This window comes from Haliotis rubra, unplaced genomic scaffold (assembly GCF_003918875.1).
Source record: "Haliotis rubra isolate DU_JTF1 unplaced genomic scaffold, ASM391887v1 Scf628, whole genome shotgun sequence".
NCBI lineage: Eukaryota > Metazoa > Mollusca > Gastropoda > Lepetellida > Haliotidae > Haliotis > Haliotis rubra.
In genome coordinates this window covers 62,282-75,470 of record NW_025767333.1, presented here as the reverse complement: position 1 = coordinate 75,470, position 13,189 = coordinate 62,282, and the positions used below count along the sequence as shown (strand labels likewise).

The following is a 13,189-nucleotide window of genomic DNA, read 5'->3' as shown; positions in this document are numbered from 1 at the left end:
TAGCCTCACACTGTCAATGTAACCTTGTCATAGCCTCACACTGTCAATGTAACCTTGTCATAGCCTCACACTGTCACTGTAACCTTGTCATAGCCTCACACTGTCAATGTAACCTTGTCATAGCCTCACACTGTCCCTGTAACCATGTCATAGCCTCACACTGTCCCTGTAACCTTGTCATAGCCTCACACTGTCAATGTAACCTTGTCATAGCCTCACACTGTCCCTGTAACCTTGTCATAGCCTCACACTGTCACTGTAACCTTGTCATAGCCTCACACTGTCACTCTAACCTTGTCATATCCTCACTCTGTCCCTGTAACCTTGTCATAGCCTCACACTGTCACCATGCCATAGCCTCACATTGTCACTGTACTGCCACAGCGTCATTTGCCTCTGTAACTGTAACATTATCATTCCACCAAAATGACACTGTAACATTGTCATAACGTATTTTCCATGGTTTATCTTTTTGATTGTTTACCTCACCAATAGTGATGACGTGATAGTAATGGAATCGTACCCTGTAAATAAACAATCCACGATGCAACAGGAACAGATTCTGTAAAAACATCCTGGAAAGGAAAATGCGTTTGTCGCTTTTATCTGAGAAAATGTCTGTAGAAACATACAAAACACTCATGCAGTTGATTTTTATATACATGTACATAATTAAGTATTTTGCATTCATCTTGTCAGTTCATTACCGCCATCGTCAAAAACGTGCTGAAGTGAAAACTTTACGATATTACCTCGACACCGAAAGTGCACGATACGCACGCTTTTCCCATGCTCGAGACACGCATATGCTTATTTCAATTTGAGACCCGAAAGGGAAATACTGAATTGAGACGTCAGTTCACAGACCCATAAACATTTTATGTCGTATCTACTATTGTGACATCGATATCTCAAAAGTCTCATTCAAAAAGGTGATATCTTCAAAAAAAAGTGTTGTGATAAAAAAATTTAGTGTCTGGCCGGAGAAACTTGGATCCTTCGGAAATCCCCTGACTTTGAACGTGGTCAGTAAATTTCTCAATCGGAAGAGGTAACCCTCGAGGACGAAGCGCACGAATTGCTATGTTGTCACTTTCAGGTAAGTGCATTTTATACAGCATATTGTAAGGCTGTGTTATTTCTTCATTGGGGTTATTTGGATCACGACTGCTGCAGGGCAGCTGTTGTATTGCAATTTAAACACATTGTGGATTCGTGAAGATTCAGGGCGATGGAGTAGTCTAATGGTTAAAGAGTTCGCACGTCACGCCGAGAACCCGGGTTCGATTCCCCACACATGGGTACAATGTGTGAAACCCATTTTTCAATGTACCCCGCTGTCAATGGCAACTCATTTGGTACTTCGTGGTAGTAATTCTTTATCTCGAATAACATTGAATCACGTATGATGTACGGAAATTACCGATGTTTTGCGAATGCAAATCGATGGAAGGGAGATAACTCTAGTCTGTTTTTCTTCATTCGTGACCAACTCGTGTTATTCCGGGACAAGCCGTCTTCTTGGAGGTTACGGAAAGGGGCGAGTGGTGACGAATGTTTTTTCTTGTCAGCAAAATCTAGCGATGGCTACAAAAGGATTTGTACCCGTGCTTCAAACAATTCAAAATTAACATTAAGGTGTTCGGTAAGATAAATACGTTGTTCACTGGTCCCTCGGGGCCCATGGGTTGATGTACCCTCGATGTTTGTTTAGGTGCATAAACCGATGCCCTCCTCGTGAACAGTGAACAACTTACAATGACGTATCGATGACACAGTACAGCTCTATCCAATATATACCTGGAGTAAAATGTAAACAAATCCTACATCCGTGTATTGTTCAGTGTGGATTAGGTTCAGCGTGGATTAGGATTAGGATTAAGTTCCAAATGCCCTTAAAGGAACACATCGACCCAAGTTGATAACTTGACCCTGACCTTATTTTCAAGGTCATGGAGAACATTTGCCATTTATCAACTATTTGTAGAACTTCTGCATATAACTGGTTCTAAAAAAAAAAGATATACATGGATATTGTTATTTGTATCTGATAGTGATTCGATTTCTAGTGATATTTCTTGACATAACAGGTGTCCAGGCAGGTAAGGTGTTCGCCAAAGGCCCTGGTTCTCTTCCTAGACGGGTACAATGTGTAAAGCCCATATGGTTAGATTATTGATAAAAGCGCCATAAAACCACCCACACTCACTCACTCACTCTCAGAAAACCCAAATATTGTTACCAATATGTTTTTGTACTTAATTAAAGCAAGGCCAACATTCAAGACCAGCCATAAATGTTTCTTTCAGTCCACGGACCGCCTCCGTGGTGTAGTGAGTGAAGGGAGGGTCCGCCCTGAGAGCGGAAGTTCGCGGGTTTGATCCCCGACTGCGTCATACCAAAAGACGTTAAAATATGGTTCTTGTTGGTCCCTGCCTGGCGCTCGGCATTAATGGGTACAACAAGGACTGGTCGGCTCGGAGTCAATTGCTTCACTGCGGCATGGTATCTCAATGGGCTAGCACTATAAAACCAGCTTCAGTCTGGGCTAGTACAAGCAGCCGCACATACGCATACACACGCATGCACGTCGTTTTATGAGCGAAATATTCTCAAGCACGACGTTAAACCCAATTTTACCAGCCATAAATGTTTCTTTCAGTCCACGAGATAGAATGTTATCATGCACTAAAATGTATTCACAAATTTGGTTAGGTCAAGTATTTTGTAAAGTTCCAGCGTTGAAATGTCTATCCTTGTACGTTTTACTATCCTGTTGGCGGCGGGGAACATAGCCACCTGATTGGCAAATAGCTGTTGTCTTATGTTTCAAGTTAATTGACTGCTACACGCACGTTTATCGTATTACTTAAACTGTTTGTCAGATACGAAGGTGTTGTTCGTCTCGGTGGTGGTAGTGTTGTTCCTGTTGGTGTCTGTGTACGACAGCTGGTCGGACAGTATCTCACTACAGTACGTTGGGTCGGACCATCATCAACAGCACATCACATATCAGTAAGTACACCTCTATTACACACCAGTAAGTATAGCTCCATCACACACTAGCAAGTATAGCTGCGCCACACACCAAGCATAGCTGCACCACACACCAGTAAGTATAGCTGCATCACACACCAGTAAGTATAACTGCATGACACACACCAGTAAGTATAACTGCATCACACACCCCAGTAAGTATAGCTGCACCACACACCAGTAAGTATAACTGCATCTCACACACCAGTAACTATAACTGCATCACACACCAGTAAGTATAGCTGCATCACACACCAGTAAGCATAACTGCATCACACACCAGTAACTATAACTGCATCACACACCAGTAACTATAACTGCATCACACACCAGTAAGTATAACTGCATCACACACCAATAAGTATACCTGCATCGCTCAGCTGCAAGTATAGCTGCGCCACACACCAGTAAGTATAGCTGTATCCACACACCAGTAACTATAAGTGCATCACACACCAGTAAGTATAGCTGCATCACACACCAGTAACTATAACTGCATCACACATCAAGTAAGTTAACTGCATACCACTCACTCAGTCACTATAACTGCATCACGCACACCAAGTATAGCTGTACCACACACCAGTAACTATAACTACATCACACACCAAGTATAGCTGCACCACACACCAGTAAACTATAACTGCATCACACACCAAGTGGTATAGCTGTACCACACACCAGTAACTATAACTGCATCACCTCACACCTGTAAGTATAGCTGCATCACTCACCAGTTACTACTATAACTGCATCACACACCAGTAAGTATAAGCTGTATCACCACCAGTAACTATAACTGCATCACACACCAGTAACTATAACTGCATCACACACACCAGTAAGTATAGCTCCATCACACTAGTAACTATAACTGCATCACACCAACACCAGTAAGTATAGCTGTATCACACACCAGTAAGTATAACTGCATCACACACCAGTAAGTATAGCTGCATCACACACCAGTAACTATAACTGCATCACACACCAGTAAGTATAACTGCATCACACACCAGTAAGTATAACTGCATCACACACCAGTAAGTATAGCTGCATCACACACCAGTAAGTATAACTGCATCACACACCAGTAAGTATAGCTGCATCACAAGCAAGAATAGCGGCGCCACCAGCAAGTATAGCTGCACCACATGTACCAGTAACTATAGCTGCATCACACACCAGTAACTATAACTGCATCGCTCACCACAGCTGCATCGCTCACCAGTAAGTATAGCTGTGCTCCCACACACCAAGTATAGCCCCATCACACACCAGTAAGTATAGCTGTATCACCAGCATGTATAGCCGCGCCACACACCAAGTATAGCTCCATCACACACCAGTAACTATAACTGCATCACACACCAGTAAGTATAGCTGCATCGCTCCACCAGTAAGTAAGCTGCTCCAATATACCATTTACAGCTCCATCACACACCAGTAAGTATAACTGCATCACACCAGCAAGTATAACTGCTCCATCACACACACCAGTAACTATAACTGCATCACACATTAGTAAGTATAGCTGCATCGTTCACCAGGAAGTATAGCTGCTCACACACCACCAAGTACAGCCCCATCACACACCAATTACTATAACTGCATCACACACCAGTAAGTATAGCTGCATCGCTCACCAGCAAGTATATAGCTGCATCGCTCACCAGCAAGTATAGCCGCGCCACTAACCAAGTACAAGCTCCATCACACACCAGTAAGTATAACTGCATCACACACCAGCAAGTATAGCCGCTCCCACACCAAGTATAGCTCCATCACACACACCAGTAAGTATAGCTGCATCACCCACCAATAAGTATAAGCTCCATCCTTCACCAGTAAAGTATAACTCCATCACACACCAGTAGCTATAACTGCATCACACACCTGTAAGTATAAGCTGCATCGCTCACCAGCAAGTATAGCTGCGCCACACACTAAGTATAGCTCCATCACACACCAGTAACTATAACTGCATCACACACCAGTAAGTATAGCTGCATCGCTCACCAGTAAGTATAACTGCATCGCTCACCAGTAACCAAAACTGCATCACACACCAGTAACTATAACTACATCACACACCAGTAACTATAACTGCATCACACACTAGTAACTATAACTGCATCACACACCAATAAGTATACCTGCATCGCTCACCAGCAAGTATAGCTGCGCCACACCAAGTATAGCTGTACCACACACCAGTAAGTATAAGTGCATCACACACCAGTAAGTATAGCTGCATCACACACCAGTAACTATAACTGCATCACACATCAGTAAAGTATGGTTGTACCACTCACCAGTCACTATAACTGCATCACACACCAAAGTATAGCTGTACCACACCAGTAACTATAACTGCATCACACACCAAGTATGGCTGTACCACACACCAGTAACTATAACTGCATCACCTCACACCTGTAAGTATAGCTGTATCACTCACCAGTTACTATAACTGCATCACACACCAATAAGTATAGCTGTATCACTCACCAGTAACTATAACTGCATCACACACTCAGTAACTATAACTGCATCACACACCAGTAAGTATAGCTCCATCACACACCAGTAACTATAACTGCATCACCTAACACCAGTAAGTATATAGCTGTATCACTCACCAGTAAGTATAACTGCATCACACACCAGTAAGTATAGCTGCATCACTCACCAGTAAGTATAACTGCATCACACACCAGTAAGTATAACTGCATCACACACCAGTAAGTATAACTGCATCACACACCAGTAAGTATAGCTGCATCACACACACCAGTAAGTATAACTGCATCACACACCAGTAAGTATAGCTGCATCGTTCACCAGCAAGAATAGCGGCGCCACAGCAAGTGCATAGCTGTACAACATACCAGTAACTATAACTGCATCACACACCAGTAGCTATAACTGCATCCCTCACCAGCAAGTATAGCTGCATCGCTCACCAGTAAGTATAGCTGCTCCACACACCAAGTATAGCTCCATCACACACCAGTAAGTATAGCTGCATCGCTCACCAGCATGTATAGCCGCGCCACACACCAAGTATATAGCTCCATCACACACCAGTAACTATAACTGCGTCACACACCAGTAAGTATACCTGCATCGCTCACCAGTAAGTATAAAGCTGCATCCACACACCAATTACAGCTCCATCACACACCAGTAAGTATAGCTGCATTGCTCACCAGCAAGTATAGCCGCGCCACACACCAAGTATAAGCTCCATCACACACACCAGTAACTATAACTGCATCACACATTAGTAAGTATAGCTGCATCGTTCACCAGGAAGTATAGCTGCTCCACACACCAAGTACAGCCCCATCACACACCAATTACTATAACTGCATCACACACCAGTAAGTATAGCTGCATCGCTCACCAGCAAGTATAGCTGCATCGCTCACCAGCAAGTATAGCCGCGCCACTAACCAAGTACAGCTCCATCACACACCAGTAAGTATAACTGCATCACACACCAGCAAGTATAGCCGCTCCACACCACCAAGTATAGCTCCATCACACACTAGTAACTATAGCTGCATCGCCCACCAATAAAGTATAGCTCCATCCTTCACCAGCAAGTATAACTCCATCACACACTAGTAACTATAACTGCATCACACACCTGTAAGTATAGCTGCATCGCTCACCAGCAAGTATAGCTGCGCCACACACTAAGTATAGCTCCATCACACACTAGTAACTATAACTGCATCACACACCAGTAAGTATAGCTGCATCGCTCACCAGTAAGTATAGCTGCATCGCTCACAAACAAGTATAAGCTGCGTCACACACCAAATATAGCACCATCAACACCAGTAAGTATATAGCTGCATCACACACAAGTAAGTATAGCTGCATCACACACCATTGAGTATAGCTGCATCACACACCAGTAAGTACAGCTTCACCTCACATCAGTAAGTATAGCTGCATCACACACCAGTAAGTATAGCTGCATCACACACCAGTAAGTATAACTGCATCACACACCAGTAAGTATAGCTGCATCACACACCAGTAAGTATAACTGCATCACACACCAGTAAGTATAGCTGCATCGGCTCACCCCAGTAAGTATAGCTGCATCGCTCACCAACAAACAAGTATAGCTGCGTCACACACCAAGTATAGCATCATCACACACTAGTAACTGTAACTGCATCACACACCAGTAAGTATAGCTGCATCGCTCACCAGCAAGTATAGTATAACTGCAAGTATAGCTCCATCACACACTAGTAACTATAACTGCATCACACAACAGTAAGTATAGCTGCATCGCTCACCAGTAAGTATAGCTGCATCGCTCACAGGCAAGTATATAGCTGCTCCGCACACCAAATACAGCTGCATCATACCAGTAAGTGAAGCTGCATCAAACATCAGTAAAGTACAGCTCCATCAACACCAGTAAGTATAGCTGCATCATCACACACAAGTAAGTATAGCTGCATCCACACCATTGAAGTATAGCTGCATCACACACCAGTAAGCACAGCTTCACCCTCACACCAGTAAGTATAGCTGCATCACACCCCAGTAAGTATAGCTGCATCACACACCAGTAAGTAAAGCTGCATCACACACCAGTAAGTATAGCTGCATCACACACCAGTAAGTATAGCTGCATCACACACCAGTAAGTATAGCTGCATCACACACCAGTAAGTATAGCTGCATCACACACCAGTAAGTATAACTGCATCACACACCAGTAAGTATAGCTGCATCACACACCAGTAAGTAAAGCTGCATCACACACCAGTAAGTATAGCTGCATCACACACCAGTAAGTATAGCTGCATCACACACAAGTAAGTATAGCTGCACCACACACCAGTAAGTATAGCTGCATCACACACCAGTAAGTACAGCTGCATCACACACCAGTAAGTATAGCTGCATCACACACCAGTAAGTATAGCTGCATCACACACACCAGTAAGTATAGCTGCATCACACACCAGTAAGTATAGCTGCATCACACACCAGTAAGTATAGCTGCATCACACACCAGTAAGTATAGCTGCATCACACACCAGTAAGTATAGCTGCATCACACACCAGTAAGTATAGCTGCATCACACACCAGTAAGTATAGCTGCATCTCACACCAGTAAGTACAGCTGCATCAAGCACCAGGTGACTAGCAGTCAAGTGCGTTGCGTTAGTAAACTCCTCGAAATCAAACTTATGCTTCTCTTGTTCATACTATAGATAACAGGTTTTACTGTTACACAATTGAAAATATTTAACTGAAACAGATATATTGTTTTTGTTTTAGCCATATCGATCGTCATAAGAAATGGATTGTTACGTCATCGATTTCCTCCGATGTCACAGCCGTGTCTGGGTGGAAAGTAATATTACTTCCTAACACCAAGGAGACAATGGAGCACTGCAGGTACAATATGTATTGTTATACAACTTCTACCTGAACAACTATACCCCTTTAGGGGGCGGTGGGGTAGCCTAGTGGTTAAAGCCTTGGCTCGTCACGCCGAAGACCCGAGTTCGATTCCCACATGGGCACAATGTGTGAAGCCCATTTCTGGTGTCCCCGCCGTGATATTGCTAAAACGGCGTAAAACCATACTCAGTCAGTCAGTCAGTCAGTCTACCTGAACAACTATACCCCTTTATTTACAGCACCATCATTTGTGTATGTAGTAATTCAAACTGGTTAAAAGACAGCCGAACTATTCTGCTTGTCTGTCTGAAGTAAGCTGTCATTGGCTTGTTTAACAATTCGGTACAGCTCAAGTGCCTTGAAACTCCCATTTTTTTAATTCCTATACCAATGACTCCAATAGACGCCACTTATAATATAATAATTGGTCATTCGTATAGCGCTTAACTCCACGCCCCGTGGATATTACTACCCCGGATAACCCAAGCTACCTGTGGGGCGTTAGAAGGTTAATAGTCATATTACTTATACCACCGGGTACCCATTTTCTGCTGGATGAACAGGCAATTTTTGAACAAACTCACTTGCCTAAGGTGTGACCACATAGATGTCTCGTTGTGTGGCAGGGCATAAGTCCTTGAAACTCAGGAGTCAAATTGCCAGACACGGTCACCCATCCAAGGACTCTACATCCAAAGACTTTTACGCTTCAACGACCTGGTGAAAACGCTGGCTCGACACGTTATCCAAGCCGCTGCCTTTAGTTGCTTATTGTCGCTGGTTCCCGCCTCACCAATTTAACACACCATGATATAATAACAATAACTAATTCATTTTTCATAGTGCCTAGTATCCAAGCCTCTGCCTGTAGTTGCTCACTGGCGCTGATTATTATTACCCCGAATAACCCAAGCTGCCTGTTAGGCGCAAGAAGGTTATAGTCACGTGGCTTATCCAACATGATACCCATATTCTGCTGGGTGAACAGAGGCAACTTTGAACAAAGTCACTTGCCTGAGGGGAAATATTGTTTAAAGCTGTGTTAAACCACACTCACTATGAGTGATTTAGATCCCACACTGCCAAGTGGTTAAAGCGTTGGCTCGTCACGCTGAAGACCCGGGTTCGATTCCCAACCTGGGTACAATGTGTGAAGCCCATTTCTGGTGTCCCCCCGCCGTGATATTGCTAAAAGTGGCGTAAAACCATACTCACTCACTCAATCAATCAATCCACTCTAAACACTGATATCCAGGTACAAACGCTTAAAGCGAAAAAATATCTTCGACATGTTCATGGGTAATCTATGTGAAACCTAGGTTATTTGATGGCCACGAGTGCTGAGATGCGTCAGTCAGACACGCCAGAAAACTTATTACAAACGTACCGATGAATTTCACTTTAAGCAAAAAAGTAAATCAAATAAAGTGAAATTAGGATTGCGAATCCTCATAATTTTACCTTGCCAATTGAACACTTAAATCTCAGAATTTTATTCAACTGTGTGAAGCCTGTTTCTGGTGTCCCACGCCGTGATCTTGCTGAAGTAAAACTAAACTCACTCACTTCTAGGTTTGTCTGAAGTTCGTATATTTCACCAATTTGTAAACGTCGTGGGCTCATCCCAACCCGCCCTTTTGTTTCTACTCACTCACTTTTTTCCCCCACAGGTTTACATGGTGTTCTGAACTAAGCAGAGACGGCTTCAACACGCCACAGATGACACTGAAAAGCTGGAAAATGAAGGGTTGTATTTATGCGATATCTCACGGCGCAAAGGTCATAAGCGTTATCCGTCACTTGGACACCCACGTGCTGCACGTGTTACAACGAATGGCTGCTCATCAACCTCAGACAGGAATAGTTCTGAAAACAAACAAAACCTTTCTTGACCCTTTTATATCCAAATGTAACGTGACGAGTGAAGAACCAGAAAAGGAGTATGCATTGTTTGATTATTATATCGACACGCGTGTGCATCCCCTAATTCTGTCAAACCAAGTGGTGTGTGTGAAGAATAGTATCAGACAGGATAAACTGAACTATTTTCGTACCGACAGCCGCCAACCTCCTGTTTTCCTCCCGCGCAACACGTTTACCTCCCTTGGTTCTGAAATAACCGTCTTCCGGTATGATGCATTCTGGGCTCTGGCGCTAACGGAAGTCGACTTCGGGGATCTGATTACACAGAGATTCGTGTGGGAAATTGATGGAATGGTTGGGATATACCCGTTTCACGAGTCACCAATACGGAATCAACAGATATTTGAAAGAAGAACCTTGATCGCAGCCCTACTCAGAACGTGGCAATGTACAAAGAATTCTGATTTACTTGATTGTTTGGGTAATGTGATAAATAGAATAGGATCGGAACAACTGATTGATTTCAGAGATGTCCTTTGGTTGACAGAATGGATTTCAGAGTTAAGGAATACCAGCTATCAAATTCCACATCGCCAATTTCAAGAAAGCAAGCCGAATCGTAGCACAACCGTGGGACTAATAAAGATCCCACAAACAAATAGCAGCGTAGGTTTGTTTAACAAATTTGCCTACAGTTATTTGAAAGACCTGTGCCCTGAAACTGACATCAGATTTCCACACGCGAGCATAGATGATATAGCTCTCATTATTACATTCAATGTTCCAAGATTTTATAAAAACATACAGAGTTTGGAGGTAATGTATCGACCATACTTTCCAAACATTATTTACTGTGGACCGAAACTAAAGGCCTTTAAGGAATTTGTCAGTAACTTCACAACCGGGAATTTTATTTATGTGGAAGCGTTCAAGAGAGGGTGGTATTATATGTATGAATGCACAGTGGAAGCGATGAAACTGAACATGGACGTGAAAGGTTTCTTACAGATTGGCGACGACACACTCATTAATCCTTGGAATCTGTACTCGCAACCACGGGAAAAGATATGGCTTCTCAAAAGCTTTCGGAGGGCAAATGCTTCTCTGGACGAATTGAAACCTCGCTGGGGTTGGTGGAGAAAGGTGAAACCCAGAATACAGGCTGTTTTCAACGAAATACGGGATACTGCAGAACACGGAACAAAGGCAGGGCTTGAATATCGTTTCTTACGAAATTTTCAAAATGTTTCCCGTAATTTTACAAATTTGTTCATTCAGACTTGCGACTTTATTTATGTGCCAGCCATTTTGAAAGCTAATTTCACAATCATGGCAAATTTGTTATTGAAACATAAAGTGATGATTGAGATAGGTTTTGCTAACATTGCCTTTGGCTTGCAGAGATGGCGGGTTATACATTTTGTGAAAGATGTTGGCTTGTGGGACAACAGGGATCGCTATATAGAAATGTACAGCCCTAAAGGGGTGTTTCTGCACCCTTTTAAACTACAGACATACCTGAAAACTGGTCCCGGTCGATATTATTTCTTCTGCAACACCTATCTCAATTCAACCTTACGGCCACCCTGAGTATCAGCTGATTATGTTACTTCCGGGCAATGGGTGAATGCTGTCGTCTGATCTGTTTACAAATCTTAGATAAATGTATACAGATGATTTTTTTGTGTTAGTAATGTAATTTCGCCACACCTAGTAAGAATTCATCGCTGTGCTTTTCGAAAGAGGCGTCTTAATGGATCTTGTGGTCAGGTTCGGTGACGCAGACGACTTCCGGCGATGTGGAACATGCTCTTAACATTGGGGGGCGGTGGGGTAGCCTTATGGTTAAAGCGTTGGCTCGTCACGCCGAAGACCCGGGTTCGAATCCCCACATGGGCACAATGTGTGAAGCCCATTTCTGGTGTCCCCTGCCGTGATGTTGCTGGAATATTGCTAAAAGCGGCGTAAATCCAAACTCAGTCAGTCAGTCAGTCTTAACATTTAGCAACTAAAAAATAATTTCAGGTTGATCATGTGTGTATGCAATGTCACACAGCAAGAATGTGTGTGCGGCACTAAATCGTACAATTATCAGATCCTGCACGGTGTTCGTGGATCGTTTGTTATTGGGCTGCACACACGGAGTGACGTTAATTTGTGTAAGATTTGTATCGAATTCAATGTTCACTATTCTGTGACAGACAACTAAAACAAGATAGGTCCCAATGCTTGTCGTAAGAGGCGACTAACGGGATCGAGTGGTCAGGCTCGCTGACTTGGTTGACACATATCATCGTATCCCAAGTGCGTGGGTCGATGCAAATACTCATTACAATCGCTGTATTGTCTGGTCCAGACTCTATTGTTTACAGACCGCCGCCACATATATAGTTAGAATATTGCTGCGTGTGGCAAACAAATAATCATTACAATTCCTGAAGAGTATGTGCACGTCTGACGAAAGGTTTGCCAGATTCCTCGTCGACAATTCTACACAAGTCACATTTCGAAATTAATCTGTGCAATTTTGAAACCCCATGACTACAAGAACACGTAGATGCACTTTTCAGTCCTTACATGCTTCCAGGTGTATGCAGGGAAATCAATAGTTGCAGTATCGTGAGCGCAACAATGCCAGGTACTTGTAGGTTTCTACAGAATTGCATTGGTTCCTTTTGAAAATAGCATACATTATCCTGCAATCGCATTGAACTGCAGTTAAATAAGCACAGTAGCTTATGTATTCCTTTACCTGCAATCACATTGAACTGCGGTTAAATAAGCACAGTAGCTTTTGTATTCCTTTACCTGCAATCACATTGTACTGCAGTTAAATAAGCACAC

General features: G+C 43.1%; 1 protein-coding gene across 1 annotated transcript; it reads left to right on the top strand.

The window, feature by feature from the left end:
- Nucleotides 1–816: 816 nt before the first annotated feature.
- Nucleotides 817–11,935, top strand: LOC124256431. Its single transcript, XM_046690428.1, has 4 exons — nt 817–1,099; nt 2,886–3,015; nt 8,357–8,476; nt 10,153–11,935. Exons 1-4 carry the CDS (start codon nt 1,084–1,086, stop codon nt 11,933–11,935), a joined length of 2,049 nt encoding a protein of 682 aa, XP_046546384.1. The 5' UTR covers nt 817–1,083.
- The last annotated feature ends 1,254 nt before the right edge of the window (nt 11,936–13,189 follow it).